Below are 12817 nucleotides of genomic sequence, written 5' to 3'. Positions count from 1 at the left end.
GAATATCACTGAACTGATAGAGTTCTGTTCAGACAAATGGCTGTTGTGCAGGTCGGATCTCCAACTACAGGAAATGTTTGTTTCACATTATTGCTGCACAAACCAGTTATTAAATCCAAGGGTTCACATATTTTTACACCCTGCACTTCGAATTTTTACACATTTTCAATAAAAAAACGTGAAAACTTGCATTTGTGTGATGTATTAGTTTAAGAAGACTGTGTTTTATGTGGTGATGTGATCAGATCATATTTTATGACAAATTCATGCAGAAATCCAAGTAACCCCAAAGGGGTCACATATTTATTCTTGCATCTGTATGTTTATTCTCCTGTGATCTATTTGATATGTCTATAACGTTTTATGTTGAATGCTCTTCCTCCCATTACACTTTGTGCTTACTGTGCTGGGGGCAGGCACACTGGTTTGTGTTTTTCCCTTATTATTTCTATTTGTCCATCCATTCTTATGTTTTTGTTTTTTTTATTAATTTGTTTTCATTTTTGTGAATTTTTATTTCTTACAAGCTATCCATTTGGGGGCCAGTCACAGCACACATCCAACCTTTCTAACGTGCAGAAAACGTTTTCTAGAGTAAAAACGGGTCAGTTTTGACCCAAACATAAAAAAAGCTTACTAAGAGCCAAACATCTGTTTGTGTGGGGATGTTACCGTCATCATATGGACAGGGATTGAAGCTTTGTCCGCTCTTCCTCTTCCTGAGGGACAGCAGCTTTGACTGGGAGATCTCCCTCACTATGGAGGACAGATGCTCTTTGCTGGTGTTGCTGAGGCCCAAAGGAGACGTCTTGAACTCTGGATCCTCACTGTTACTGCTGGGGACCTCTGACTTACTCTGAGAAAGAAAGGAAATTCAGTTGTGTCAATTTAGTTTAATAATAATAATAATAATAATAATCTAGAGGCAGTTAGTTGTCTGTGTTCTGCTAGAATATAGTAGAAAATCTTGGGAGAAACAAGTAAAAATGTCAAATTAAAAAATATTTAAACCAAGCAGTTTTGACCTTTTTCAAATCAACAAAAAAATTAAAAATAAATAAATAAATAATAAAATTACAGATTTAGAGAATGAGCCCAATGGATATCTGTGTTTAAAAAGATTGTTTGAAACTCTTCACAGATTCAACACAACAGACTAATTTAAACCACATTTAATAACAAATGGTAAAAATCTTACATTTCCACTCTGCTTTGAGTATCTGTAGATAGGTGGAAGAGAGTACGTCTTCCTCCTGTGGAGGAAAAAAAAGAATAAAAGATATCCACTCATTAATGAATGTGAATATTACTAGTTTTTTTCCAAAACAGCACACTTTAGTCTAACAAAAAGTCAGATTTCAAGTAATCTCAAGAAATTTGTGTGTACAATTCTGACAATTTTAATTTTTTACTTTTCCTAAATGTAATTTTAGTCATACATATTTTTTACTTTTGTAGATGATCTTGAATTCTGATTAATTTATTGTTAATTGATTAGAGAATTATACCACCCATCAAAAAATCTTTATTTTTTCTGCACGCTGTGGTCACCTTAAACCACACATATTCACTCCTATAAAGCATATTTTTAGACTGTGTGCACCCACACCGGCATGGAGGCCCAGTCTGGATTTGAACCAGCACCTTATTACAAAATACTAAAGGAGCAAAAACATTTTTGTCACCAGTTATGTTTTTAAATGTACAAGTTTTCCATCTTCCAAGAAGCCAAAAGACTGAAAAGTGTCTCAAATTAAATGTAATTGTAGGATATAGGAAATATAAAATATAATTTAATTGAAAGACTATCATATCCCATACATAATATTTTAGTTAGTCAATTTAATTAGATTCTCTGAGAACTTTCTGCACCTTACCCTCTGATTATTCTTGTTCCTCTTGGCTTGGAGAAAAGGAGGTCACTGTACGGAAGTTTCTTGAATCTTTCTCTTCCCACAGCCACATAAAGCTGACCACTCTCCAACTTCTCTCCATCGGTTACCTGGAGGCCTTCACTAGTGTACAGACTGAAGGAGTCCAAACACAGAGACTTTCTTTTAGACTTCTGCTTTAGTTTTAGGAGAAAAAAATTGATTTTTGCTGGTAAATGATCAATAACTCTGGACATTTAATGCTCTTTTAGAGTCATAACAACACAAATATCTTTTTATAGAAAGCTAATGCATAAATTAAGAAATGTCTATAGAAGATGCAAAACACAGACGTAATGGCATAATCTGCTCACACGCACGTTTACCTTCGCACTCCTCCCAGCACCTTCAGACCCATTTTCTCAGTGATCAATTCCAGGATTCTGTCGAACTGCCCCAGCATCCTCTGGTGGATCAGCAGCCTCATTGCAGGGTTCAAGATGTCACCGTTAGCTGCCACACTAAACACGGCAAATGCAAATGGAGTAATTAGTCATTTTCAAAAATTTCCAAAAATCATTCACATTCTTACTGGAGCAAAATGTCAAAGTAAGAGGGTAGGGTTCTAAAAATATAAGCTGTAAAACTGTGGAATTTAACTTACAATATCGGACATGGCTCCTTGATGGGCTTCAGGAAGCGAGCTGAGACACTAATTCTATTGGTGGGCAGAGGTTTAGTCTGAAAAAAAACAAAAAACAAAATCATTTATAACACTTATAGTTGTGATAAGAGTGAGCTGCAGAAAGCGCATAAACATACCAAACATTGATTAATAAAAGTCGACTGATAAAAGAACCATACAAGTCAAGTCTACCAAATTACATCACCGATACGATTCGGTTCCAAAACGACCTAAATATTGTATCTACTCAAAAGCAAAAACAAAACTTAATTTTATATATTTTTTTTGTTTGTTTTTGCATAGCTAGAATTTAAATCAGGCATTAAGGGGTTATTACCAAGACTGCTCATTGAAGTTACTGAATCCTATCCCATGGTCTGGACTCTCCTCTAGAACTCCTGATTTTAAAGAATGGAAGTAAAGCCTATATAAGTGCCCTTAAAATGTGACCAAACACCAAAAGAAAACAGAATCAGGCATCATATAAACATGCATCTAAAACAGAGAAGAACTGCTTTGTATTGTAAATGAAGAGACAAAAGAACAAGTGTTTTTTTATGTGACATATCCTCTCTATTGTTTGTTTAACCCTATGACACATGAATTTATTTCCACATAGGAAAAGTAAAACTCACTTTTGTTTTTGCTTTCAAGTAGATGCTAAATGAAAGTAATTTTAAATTAACCTCTTGGTGTCTAAAAATGAAGTCACCAAGGGGTTAATTTCTTTTTTTAACTCTTTTGTTGTCATTACAATATTTTTTTTTGCTACAAAATGAATTTATCCCCAAAAACACTGCAGACTATTTTCTTTGGTGTAAACACAACATCCATTCTTTTATGTCCACACTTAGTTCCGTATATGTAATATTTTAGAAGGTCACGTAACAAAAAGTTAATAACCCTAGAGCTTACAATTATGCTTCATTTAGAACCAGTATTATTTTTTTAATAAAAAAACATTATTTGGGTGGAAAATTGGAGTACACCAACACACTTGCAGGCTGAAAGTGCAAACAGGCCCCACCAGTTTTTAATAAGGGTATTTTGGAGGAATTAAATGAGGAGGTAAAAAGGAAGATTTGAATATGGTTATATTACTACTGTAGTTCTGTGAAAATGCTCTTTTGATGTTATTTCCTATGTGTGAGTAAAACATCTAAACAGTTAGGCTAGGTCTGAATTCATATATAGTGCACTATATAGAGGATTTGCCATTTTGTAGTGCTGTCCGAATCTACAATTCCAAAGTTGAGTGCACTAGAAAATTCCCAGAAGTCTCTGCAAAAAACTAGCCTGCATCAATGCTCACTACATTGGCGAATATAGACTACAATACATTGCGGTCAAACACATTTTTGCAAAAAAAAAAAACAAAAAAACATGTTCAAATGTAATGTTTTAATAAACCATCAACATTTTCATCATCAGAACACAGTGGTGTCATCTGTGACGCCATTTAGCAAAACGAAAGTAAAGTAGTAAGCATAGTGTCTGAATTGCTTTTAAAATCCAGGCCATTATATAGTCCTGCACTTTATAGTTTTCAGTAGTTAGGGATTAGGGTGATAATTCAGACGTAGCCTACATCTGTGTGTTAGCACTCTGGCCTCACAGCAGGAAGGGTCTGGTTTGAATCTTGACGGGGACCTTTCTATGTGGAGTTTATGTTGGTTTTCTCCAGGTACTCTGTCTTTCTCAACAGTCAAAAAAAAAAAAAAAAGCTTCATAGATTAGTAAATGACATTAATTTGTCCCTTAGGTGTAAATGTTTGCCTTTGTGTTTCCCTATACGACGGACTGGCGAACAGGATGTACTCTGCCTTCCACCTTAAGTAGCTGGGTAGACTCCAGTGACCCCGTGACCCCAAATGGGAATAAAGTAAAATTAGAAAATGGATGAATCTTAGAAAATGTACAAAAATGCAAGACATTTAATCTGTAAAACAGATGCCAACTACAAAAGTAGAAGCCATGGATGACAATAGAAGTCCAGATTTGCTTCTCTGATGACAATTCCTTCCATAAAGACACAATCCTTTGCTTTACAGGAACAGTATCGACAGTTTATGGTATATCCCTGTAGACAATCTAAAATTTAAAAATATTAACTTTGAAGCACCTTGTACTTTCTTTTAGCACAGATTTGCATCCACCTCTAAGGTTCACAAGTAAAAGATTTATCAAGATTTCTTTTTGACTTCTTTTTCTGAAGTATCTTTTTATTTTCAATAAACATAGGCTAAAGGTAATATTTTTGGAGAAAGAAATACCAGTCCCTATTCTGCCCATGTTTTTGTTTTAATTTGGAAAGTTTCTTTTGATAGACATTCGGAAGTCCTGATGTCAGAAATCTTAAACCGTGGAAGGTTTAGCCACAACCATGACCTCAAACACTGGTCCAGCATCCAGCAGGTTTAAATAGCAAATCCTTTACTAAAACCTAAGGATATTTGCTGCATTGCCCCAAAAAGTAAAACCAAGACTCATCTTAGTTATAAATTTGCTCAAAATGTGTGTTTTTCTCATTTTTATTCTCCTAGTGGGTGTATATATAAGACAGCAGTGGATGCAGTTTATTTCTCTGAAACAGAAACTCAGGTATGAAGGGTTTGTTTTATATTACAGGACACCTTAAAGATGAAAAAAATGTATGACTGGATTTGTCACATCACCTCTTGGAGTGCTATAAGTGGCAACCAGGAGCAGACTGAAAACATGCACGTGTTGCATGATTGTGTCAAACGCAGAAACACAAGAGTTTCCTCCATTTCTCCAACACAAATGTCTCCTATGAAAAGTATGAGCCAATCATAATTGTAGCAATTCAGTGAAGATGACCAATTAGTTATGAATACCAATTTAAAATACTCTTGGAAATCTAAATATGTGTCTTTTGTTATGGAGCATTAACTATTGATGTTTTGTTTAGACGAGGCATTCCCAAGTCTTTGAAAGAACACCTGCAGGTGTCTTTCATGTATGACTAGTCTAGTCTGAGCGATGTGACCTGGAGATGCCTCTGCCCCTGCCATGACCCCATAGCTGATGATTAAAATTGCATTAAAAGGAGGGATGGTTATGATCCATAAATCAATAATGCATGGTCACTGGAGGAACAACAGGGTTTCTTCACTCTCAAGGGTACTCATCGTTACACCTTGCTTCAGGTATCTTAACAAGTTCTTCACACTACCTAGATTAAACCAAGAGCTTGAAAGTTTGACATATTGTTTGGAGTGAATGTGTTACCCAGAATGCATTGCTCACCTAAACTGCATTACCCACAATGCTAACCTAAAGAAAAAAACATTTCAAAGTGTCTCAATGACAAAGAAAACCAATTTAGCACGTCACATGACCAGGCTTGTTTACCTCCTCAATGCAACATAGGAAAACAAAACAAAACATGGATGCATCTACAGTATCCAATGTACTAAAGAAAGTTCCCATTCTGCAGTACATTTCTCACTGACAGCATCATCCCCCCATACCTGCATGGCTACAGTCTGCATCATCCTCTTCTTTCTGGTGCCAATCTGCAAATAACTGCAGATAAAAAGAGAGAGCCAGAGTTAAGACTGAAAACTGGCGGTTTATTTGCAAGTAAACAGATCAATTTAGTATTATTTTGTAGGAGATTCTTTTTGATCCACAAATAAATTAAAAACATGTAAAAGCAAACATTCTAAACAGACTTGAAATGCTGTTTTAAAAATATTTAATTCTTTATTTATACTTATTAGGGATGTAACGATTCAGTAAGCCACGGTTCAATTCGATTATATTCACAGCTTTAAAATCACTATTTCAATTTTTTAATTTTTTTTCAACACAATGAATTAAAGGCATGGGGTTTGTGGGAGCCTGTCCTGGATTACTGTAGGGCCAAGGTGGGGTACACCTTGGACACGTCACCCGTCAGTTGCATGACCACGCAATCACACACCCATATCGACTCACAGGAACATTTAACGACAATTTGGAGTCATCAAATACCCTAAAATGCATAGTTTTTGGACTGTTGGAAGAAGCCGGAGTTTCCGGGGAGACCAGGTACCAGGGCCTTGTTGCTGTGAGGTGAGAGCGCTAACCACTTCACCACCAGGAAGCCTAGTAACGATATATTCTACTCTAAATTAAAATTAAAGTCGCATAAGTTGTCACATAACTAGTTGTGTGAAATGTTTTCTCCACATTTGACCCATCTCCTGGTGGAGCTGCTGGTAGAGCAGCACTCCAGAACCATTTGGTGCTCTAAGCCCCCAATCCAACCCCTTAATGCTGAGTGTCCAGCAGGGAGTCCCAATTTGGAGTCTTTGGAATGACTCAGCCATGGATTTGAACTCACAGACTCTACCACACTCTACCACAAGAACACTGAGCTGGTTAAATCTCTGATTAGAAATAAAACATTTTCAGGCATGTATAATTTTGTCCTTTTTAGAAAAATAATAATAATAACATGAATACACCATTCAGTAAGCAGTGGAGGATGAGGTCCATCAACTCTCCATGCAGTTTAGGTCCCCTTTTCTTTTTCATTGATACAAATGTGGATGCATGTTGCAGCATGCAACCTTCATCCATCTACACCACCTTACTGGATGCCATCAAAGCATGACCACTTTGATCCTATTATCTTTTTCCATAAGTCCATTTATTTCAAGGCCGGGCAGATGATGACCTGGACTGATCTCATTTGCGTTAAGATGTGACTCAGCACTGGTGCAAATCTGTTGAGTCACACAAGCATAACCAGGTTCATGACTGGGCCAATCTTCAGACTGAGTTTCTGATTGAATTCTAACTTGTGCTAGAAAATGCCTAATGCAAACAGCGAGATTGTGTTTTTGGCATATTATTAATCATCTACAGTTGGATGATAAATGAAAAAATAAAGTGAAAAAAGTTTATGACAAAAACACCACTTTTTCTTACTCCAGTCTTTTGAATCTCTCCCTTCCTGCAGCCACGTACTGCTCCCCGCTCTGCAGGCTCTCCATGCTGTCAACTTTGTGACCTCCTCTCGGCGTGTAGATGGTCCTCACCGCTCCGAATGGAGCCTGAACCCCGCCGGTCACCTCCCGCAGCAGAGTTTCAAAATTACACACCCTCTTCTCGTTCACGACAATCCGGCGAGCCTCGTAATACGGATCTCCATTCCGGAACATAAAAATGTTTTTCACCACTGGCTGGGACAGAAAGCTTGGCTTCTCCGAGCCCATCGTCGTGCGTAAAAGCGCGCGGGAGTGCCTGCAAGTGCGGTGTTAGTATGAAGAAACTCTCAAGGCGTTAATCCCAGTTGGGAGGCACGTAAAGAGCATTGAAATGTCGGTGAAGTTGGTCCACTTGTGCCAAAAGTTTACAGCTCAAAAAGAGCGCATGAGCAGAAAGCGACGCGTAAAACTCATCCAGTGGAAGTCAAGGCAGCTATTAAATAGCAAAAAAGAAAAGCTAAAATAAAATTGTAAGCAAAATGATCAAATGCATCGAGAATAACTCCTGCAAAATATACTGCGATGCGCACCCACGCTGCTCTGGGCTGCGCCTGTGCCAGGGTGTCATGGGAGTTCATGTGTTGGGGATGTCTCTATGGGAACACCGCGCTATTCCCGCTCCGATTATCAGGGACACAAAATCCTCGAGTGGTCAATCCCTACCCAATGACCACCTGACAGGAGATTCCAAATATTGACGATGGGGTGCGTAATGACAGGTCCACGATTAGGTCTGTGATCACACAAAACAAGAGAAGCCATAGTGGAGAACCCTGAACTCTCTTCAGGATCCAGGTGAGAAGTTAATTGGGTATCAGGAGAGCAGCAGGGTGGTTGCCTGTGACATGCAGAGAGAAGGACAAAACAACATGTTTGTCCCTGTGATCTAGATTGTGTCTTATTAAGAGGAACAATGTGTTCTATTTTATTAATTATGGAGCAACAGTCACTGAATCCAAAGACCATTGTTTTCACATTTGGAAAAAATCATGTACTTTTGAGCGAAAATGTGACCCCGGTATGGAGAGAAAAAAGACTCACCCCGATGTGCGTGCGTAAAGCTTGATTTGTGTGTAACTTTGGATTTGTGTGTGCGTAATTTTTGATTTGTAACTCATACAATACATTTTGTGTATAAGTAAAAAAATGTTGAAAAAAAAAACAATTCACACATGCACAAATTAAAATTACAAACTGGTTCATTTTTTTTTTTTAAAAAAGGGGTAAAATGTAAAGTTTTCACCAAATAATTTTCACATTCTAAGTTCAAAACGACTGAAAAAAAACATTGTCACAGCATTCTAGTGGCATTTAAATGCATAATTTAGGCACAAAGACTCTCATATCAGATTTGTGCATACATGTGGTTTGTGTGTAGCAAATTCCTGCATATTTTACATGTGGTTTGTGTGTAGCAAATTCCTGCATATTTTTTAAATATTTGCGCGTAAATTAGTTTCAAGCTGTTGTAGTTTTAATCTGTGCATTTTTTTTTTTTTTTTCGTTTTTGTTTTTCCACAACATGGGACGAATTAGATCAGCCCAGGTCATCATTTGCCTTGGCCTTGAAATAGATCTTCATAAAGGGATCTTCATGAAATATCACACACATGCCCCACCAGCTTAAGTCTAAGACGACCAAAGCTTTGTTGACCTTTGACCTGGGGAAGAGGCCTCCATCTTGGATAAAAAAAGAAAGAAAAAAAAAACACACCTTCAGTAGCTGCTACAAATGAAAACTTCTCCTAGGGGGTTTTATCAATTCTCCTAATTTCTGAAATATCATTGGGAAGCTACTGTGGAAAAAGTGTTCTAATTGGAAATTGTAGATTATGAACAGCTAGCGCGTAGCGAGTTTGTAACTGTTGTGTTCTAAAGGTGCATTCACACCAAATGGAATTCGGATGGCAAAAGCGGCCAGTTACAATTTTAAGTCAATGGCACAGACGCAGAAACACAGCGGAAGCGGCTGGCATACAGAACTCTTCATAATACATTAACCTGATCTCTAAGTATCATCTGTGTTTTCCATACATTTTAAGTGAAAGGTACACAGCCACCGTTCAATGCAATCAGGCTGAAAGCTGGTTGCCCCTCCCACACGAAGCCGCCACATCAAGATCAGGAACTCTTTTTTAACAGGCCGCTAGAAGAGAATTCACTTTGCTGCGAAAGATGGGCGAGGCACGCAAATTTGCCACTCAAATCGTGTTCGGTGTGAACGCACTTTTGGCTAGCTCACACATTTATATCCCGTGTGCTCCACCCTTATATTAATGTGTGATTCCCCTCATGACAAAAGTGGACAGGATTTTATGTCTGCCACGGACACCAGTGAAGATAAAAAAGCTTTGGGGAAAAGTTCAATGTGCTGTCTTTTTGGGTCTAGATAACCCCACTTTTAATGGAAACATGTCAAAGATAGCACAAGAGGCAAATTTCTGATGAACTACTTCTGCTCTGCAGAAACTATGTCCCAGAAAATGACTCATATTTTTTTATTTTGGTTAAAAACATCATGATCATAATTAAAAGACCTCTGGTAATGCTTTTACCGTAGATGAAAAGATGATTTGAGTGGGACTTTAAGTAGGGCAGTGGTGGTTGGAAAACAGGGTTGTAGATCTTGAGGGATGAAAGTGAAAGTGGTCCACCAATCTACGATAGACAAGGAAAAAAAATCATGTGACCCTCACACCTGAACATGGGTTGGTCAGAGTTTAGTCCAGAAATTGTTCACCTTTGAACCGGGTGTTTTTATGTTTGCATCACAGAGGTGTAACAGAGCTCTTGATTCTTCAACTGGCAATGAGTATCTTTTTATGAAAATAATATTAATACAATTTTGATCTAAAATATTTAGATACTGAGATTGCATTGATTGTGGTGCAGTGGTTAGCACTCTCACTTTATCGGTAGAGGGTCCTGGTTCAAATCCCAACTGGAACTTTTTTGTATTGAGTTCTCATATTCTCCCTGTGCATGTGTGGGCTTTTGAACAGGCGTTTCCCCACAGTCCAAAAACATGCTTTGTAGTTTCTTTAAAATGCCCTCCATGACCCACAAAAGTTATTCAGCATGGATGGTGTGGTGGAAAAAATGACTGAAGTCCAAATGAGAAGCAAATGATTCTTAGTTCAACACAAGTTTTTAATAAGTGGTAATAAAAAAGAAAGGAATACTCGCTGATCAGGCGAGCAGAGAAGTTCCATAGAAATGAAAGTTCGCCTATGTGAAGGAGGAACAACCATTTATAGGCCGGTACAGATGTCATCACAAAAGAAAATGTTGCATTACAGATTCTCCTAATAAGGGTCAATTCCCTTTTCTCATGAGAAGACGCAACAGAGACTCATTGTATCACTACAGCATGTCTGCAATGAATATAAGTCACATACTTCGCTCACAATGGATATGGTCTACAATAGTATGGTCATATGTAATACAGTTAATTCCCCACTAGAGGGAAGTGTTCACCAAATAAAATGCCTTTTTTTTTTTGCTTTGACAATCTTTGTACAATGGATAATTTCAATTACGACAATTACAGAATTAGAAATTCTATCATTATTTTTGCAAAAATTAAGAACTTGGTGCATTCAAGAACCGTCCGGTTAAATTGCATATCGTGTGCATCCTCTTTGACACAATGTCGAGACAGCAACAAAAATCAGACACAGTGCAGTGCACCTGTAAACCAACAAAAACATTTCCTTCTACCTCTCTTGTCAGTGTATTTTCAGTCTCAACAACAGAGGCAAGACATGAAATTATACATAATTGCTGTTGTTTATTGGATGTGATAATGGCACCTTTTAAACCGTACCCTTGGATGGCCAAAAATTGCTTTTCAATTGCACAAGCCTGACAGCATTTGGAAAATCCGCAATACAAACACTCGCCGTTGAGGATTATTAGTGTCGAATGGAGGCAAGGTAATGTCACCAGACACACACTTTGATTTATTGAATCCCTCTAGTTATATTATGATATTATATATATATTGTTTTAATTTAGAAGGCTTAATTATTCATTTTAATGTGACTACAGTTTTTAATAAATTGTAAGAGAAGACACAAATATGCAAATATGTTTAGTCACTCCCAATGAATTTCATGCTTTTGGATAGTTTTGGGGGAAATCTAGGAAACTTCCCTTAGGAAGACTGTCCTAACAACTACCCCACAGAGCCACTCTCTGATATGTAACTTTAGTTAACATGTTTTTTTATTATATAAGCAGCAAGGGGGTAATTACTATGTAACAGAAATGAATCAAAGACTGGCGACAAAATGATTATTAAATCACAAACCTGTCAAAAGGTGTTTCATCAGGTTGACATATATCTGCATTAGAACTAATTTCCTCATTCTATCCTAGCATCAGTCTGAGATAGAATACTATAAATATAAATTAGGCAATAACAACTAGAAAAGGGACAAAAAATAACTTGTGATCAGGTTTGACTGCTTAATTTTTACAAATGTTACTCATCAAGTGTAGATTTTTCTTTTTCTTTTCAAGATTTTTACCTATATCCATATATTATTAAGCTAACATGCATGTTTATGAATCTAAAAACTTCTACAGCTCTGTCTTTTGACCATGTAAGGCAGTGCAGTAGACACTTGTCACAATGGGGAACTACACTGATTCCGGCTCATGCCGACTCAATCTCTAAGGTATTATTAGTCCTCACTGAATTGAGGTTAAACTTGTTAGTTTGCATTGTTTAAATAGCAACTATTTTATTTTTTGATCACCTGGGAATGAAAAACAGGTCTAAGTAATTTTTAGAGGAAGAGGCAAACTTATGGGTTACCTTAGCAACTGAGGTTTTTTGTTAACCATGCCCACATTCCTAACACCGTCATATCGTGTCATATAATTTCGTTCAGTTTGAACAAGCAATTCATATAATACATTTTTGCTATATTCTGGTAAAAAATGTGGGAGTAGAGGAAAATGCCACTTTTGCAAGCTCGCCACTTTGATGCAATTCAAAATCTGCATATTTTTTTTCAACATTTTTTCCCCAAGTAGCGTCCCGATGATGGTCGGGGAGTTAGGAAGTGATAGGTTGAAATTCAAAGATGGAGTTTGAATTTGTGGCTGGTACTTAAAGTGTTTTTTTTTTGTTCGTTTGTTTGTTTTAATTCAAGATGGCGGCCTCTTCCAGAGGTCAAAGGTCAACGAAGCTTAAGTTGTGGTTGAAGACTTAACCGGGTGGAATTTGTGCCAATTTTTGTGAAGGCTGGTTG

General features: G+C 37.3%; 1 protein-coding gene across 1 annotated transcript in view; it reads right to left on the bottom strand.

Moving 5' to 3' along the window:
- Positions 1 to 8699, bottom strand: part of LOC112143613 (doublecortin domain-containing protein 2) — a 28049-nt gene extending 19350 nt beyond the window's left edge. The window contains exons 1-7 of the mRNA XM_024267707.2: positions 7498 to 8699; positions 6051 to 6105; positions 2536 to 2612; positions 2258 to 2392; positions 1878 to 2027; positions 1199 to 1253; positions 673 to 856 (exon numbers count right to left, since the gene is read on the bottom strand). Of these exons, the coding sequence (XP_024123475.1) occupies positions 673 to 856; positions 1199 to 1253; positions 1878 to 2027; positions 2258 to 2392; positions 2536 to 2612; positions 6051 to 6105; positions 7498 to 7784 (943 nt within the window). The 5' untranslated portion in view covers positions 7785 to 8699. The remainder of the gene's footprint in view (positions 1 to 672; positions 857 to 1198; positions 1254 to 1877; positions 2028 to 2257; positions 2393 to 2535; positions 2613 to 6050; positions 6106 to 7497) is intronic.
- Between the last annotated feature and the right edge of the window lie 4118 nt (positions 8700 to 12817).

This window comes from Oryzias melastigma, linkage group LG16, assembly GCF_002922805.2.
Source record: "Oryzias melastigma strain HK-1 linkage group LG16, ASM292280v2, whole genome shotgun sequence".
NCBI lineage: Eukaryota > Metazoa > Chordata > Actinopteri > Beloniformes > Adrianichthyidae > Oryzias > Oryzias melastigma.
This window is presented reverse-complemented; position numbering and strand designations above follow the sequence as displayed.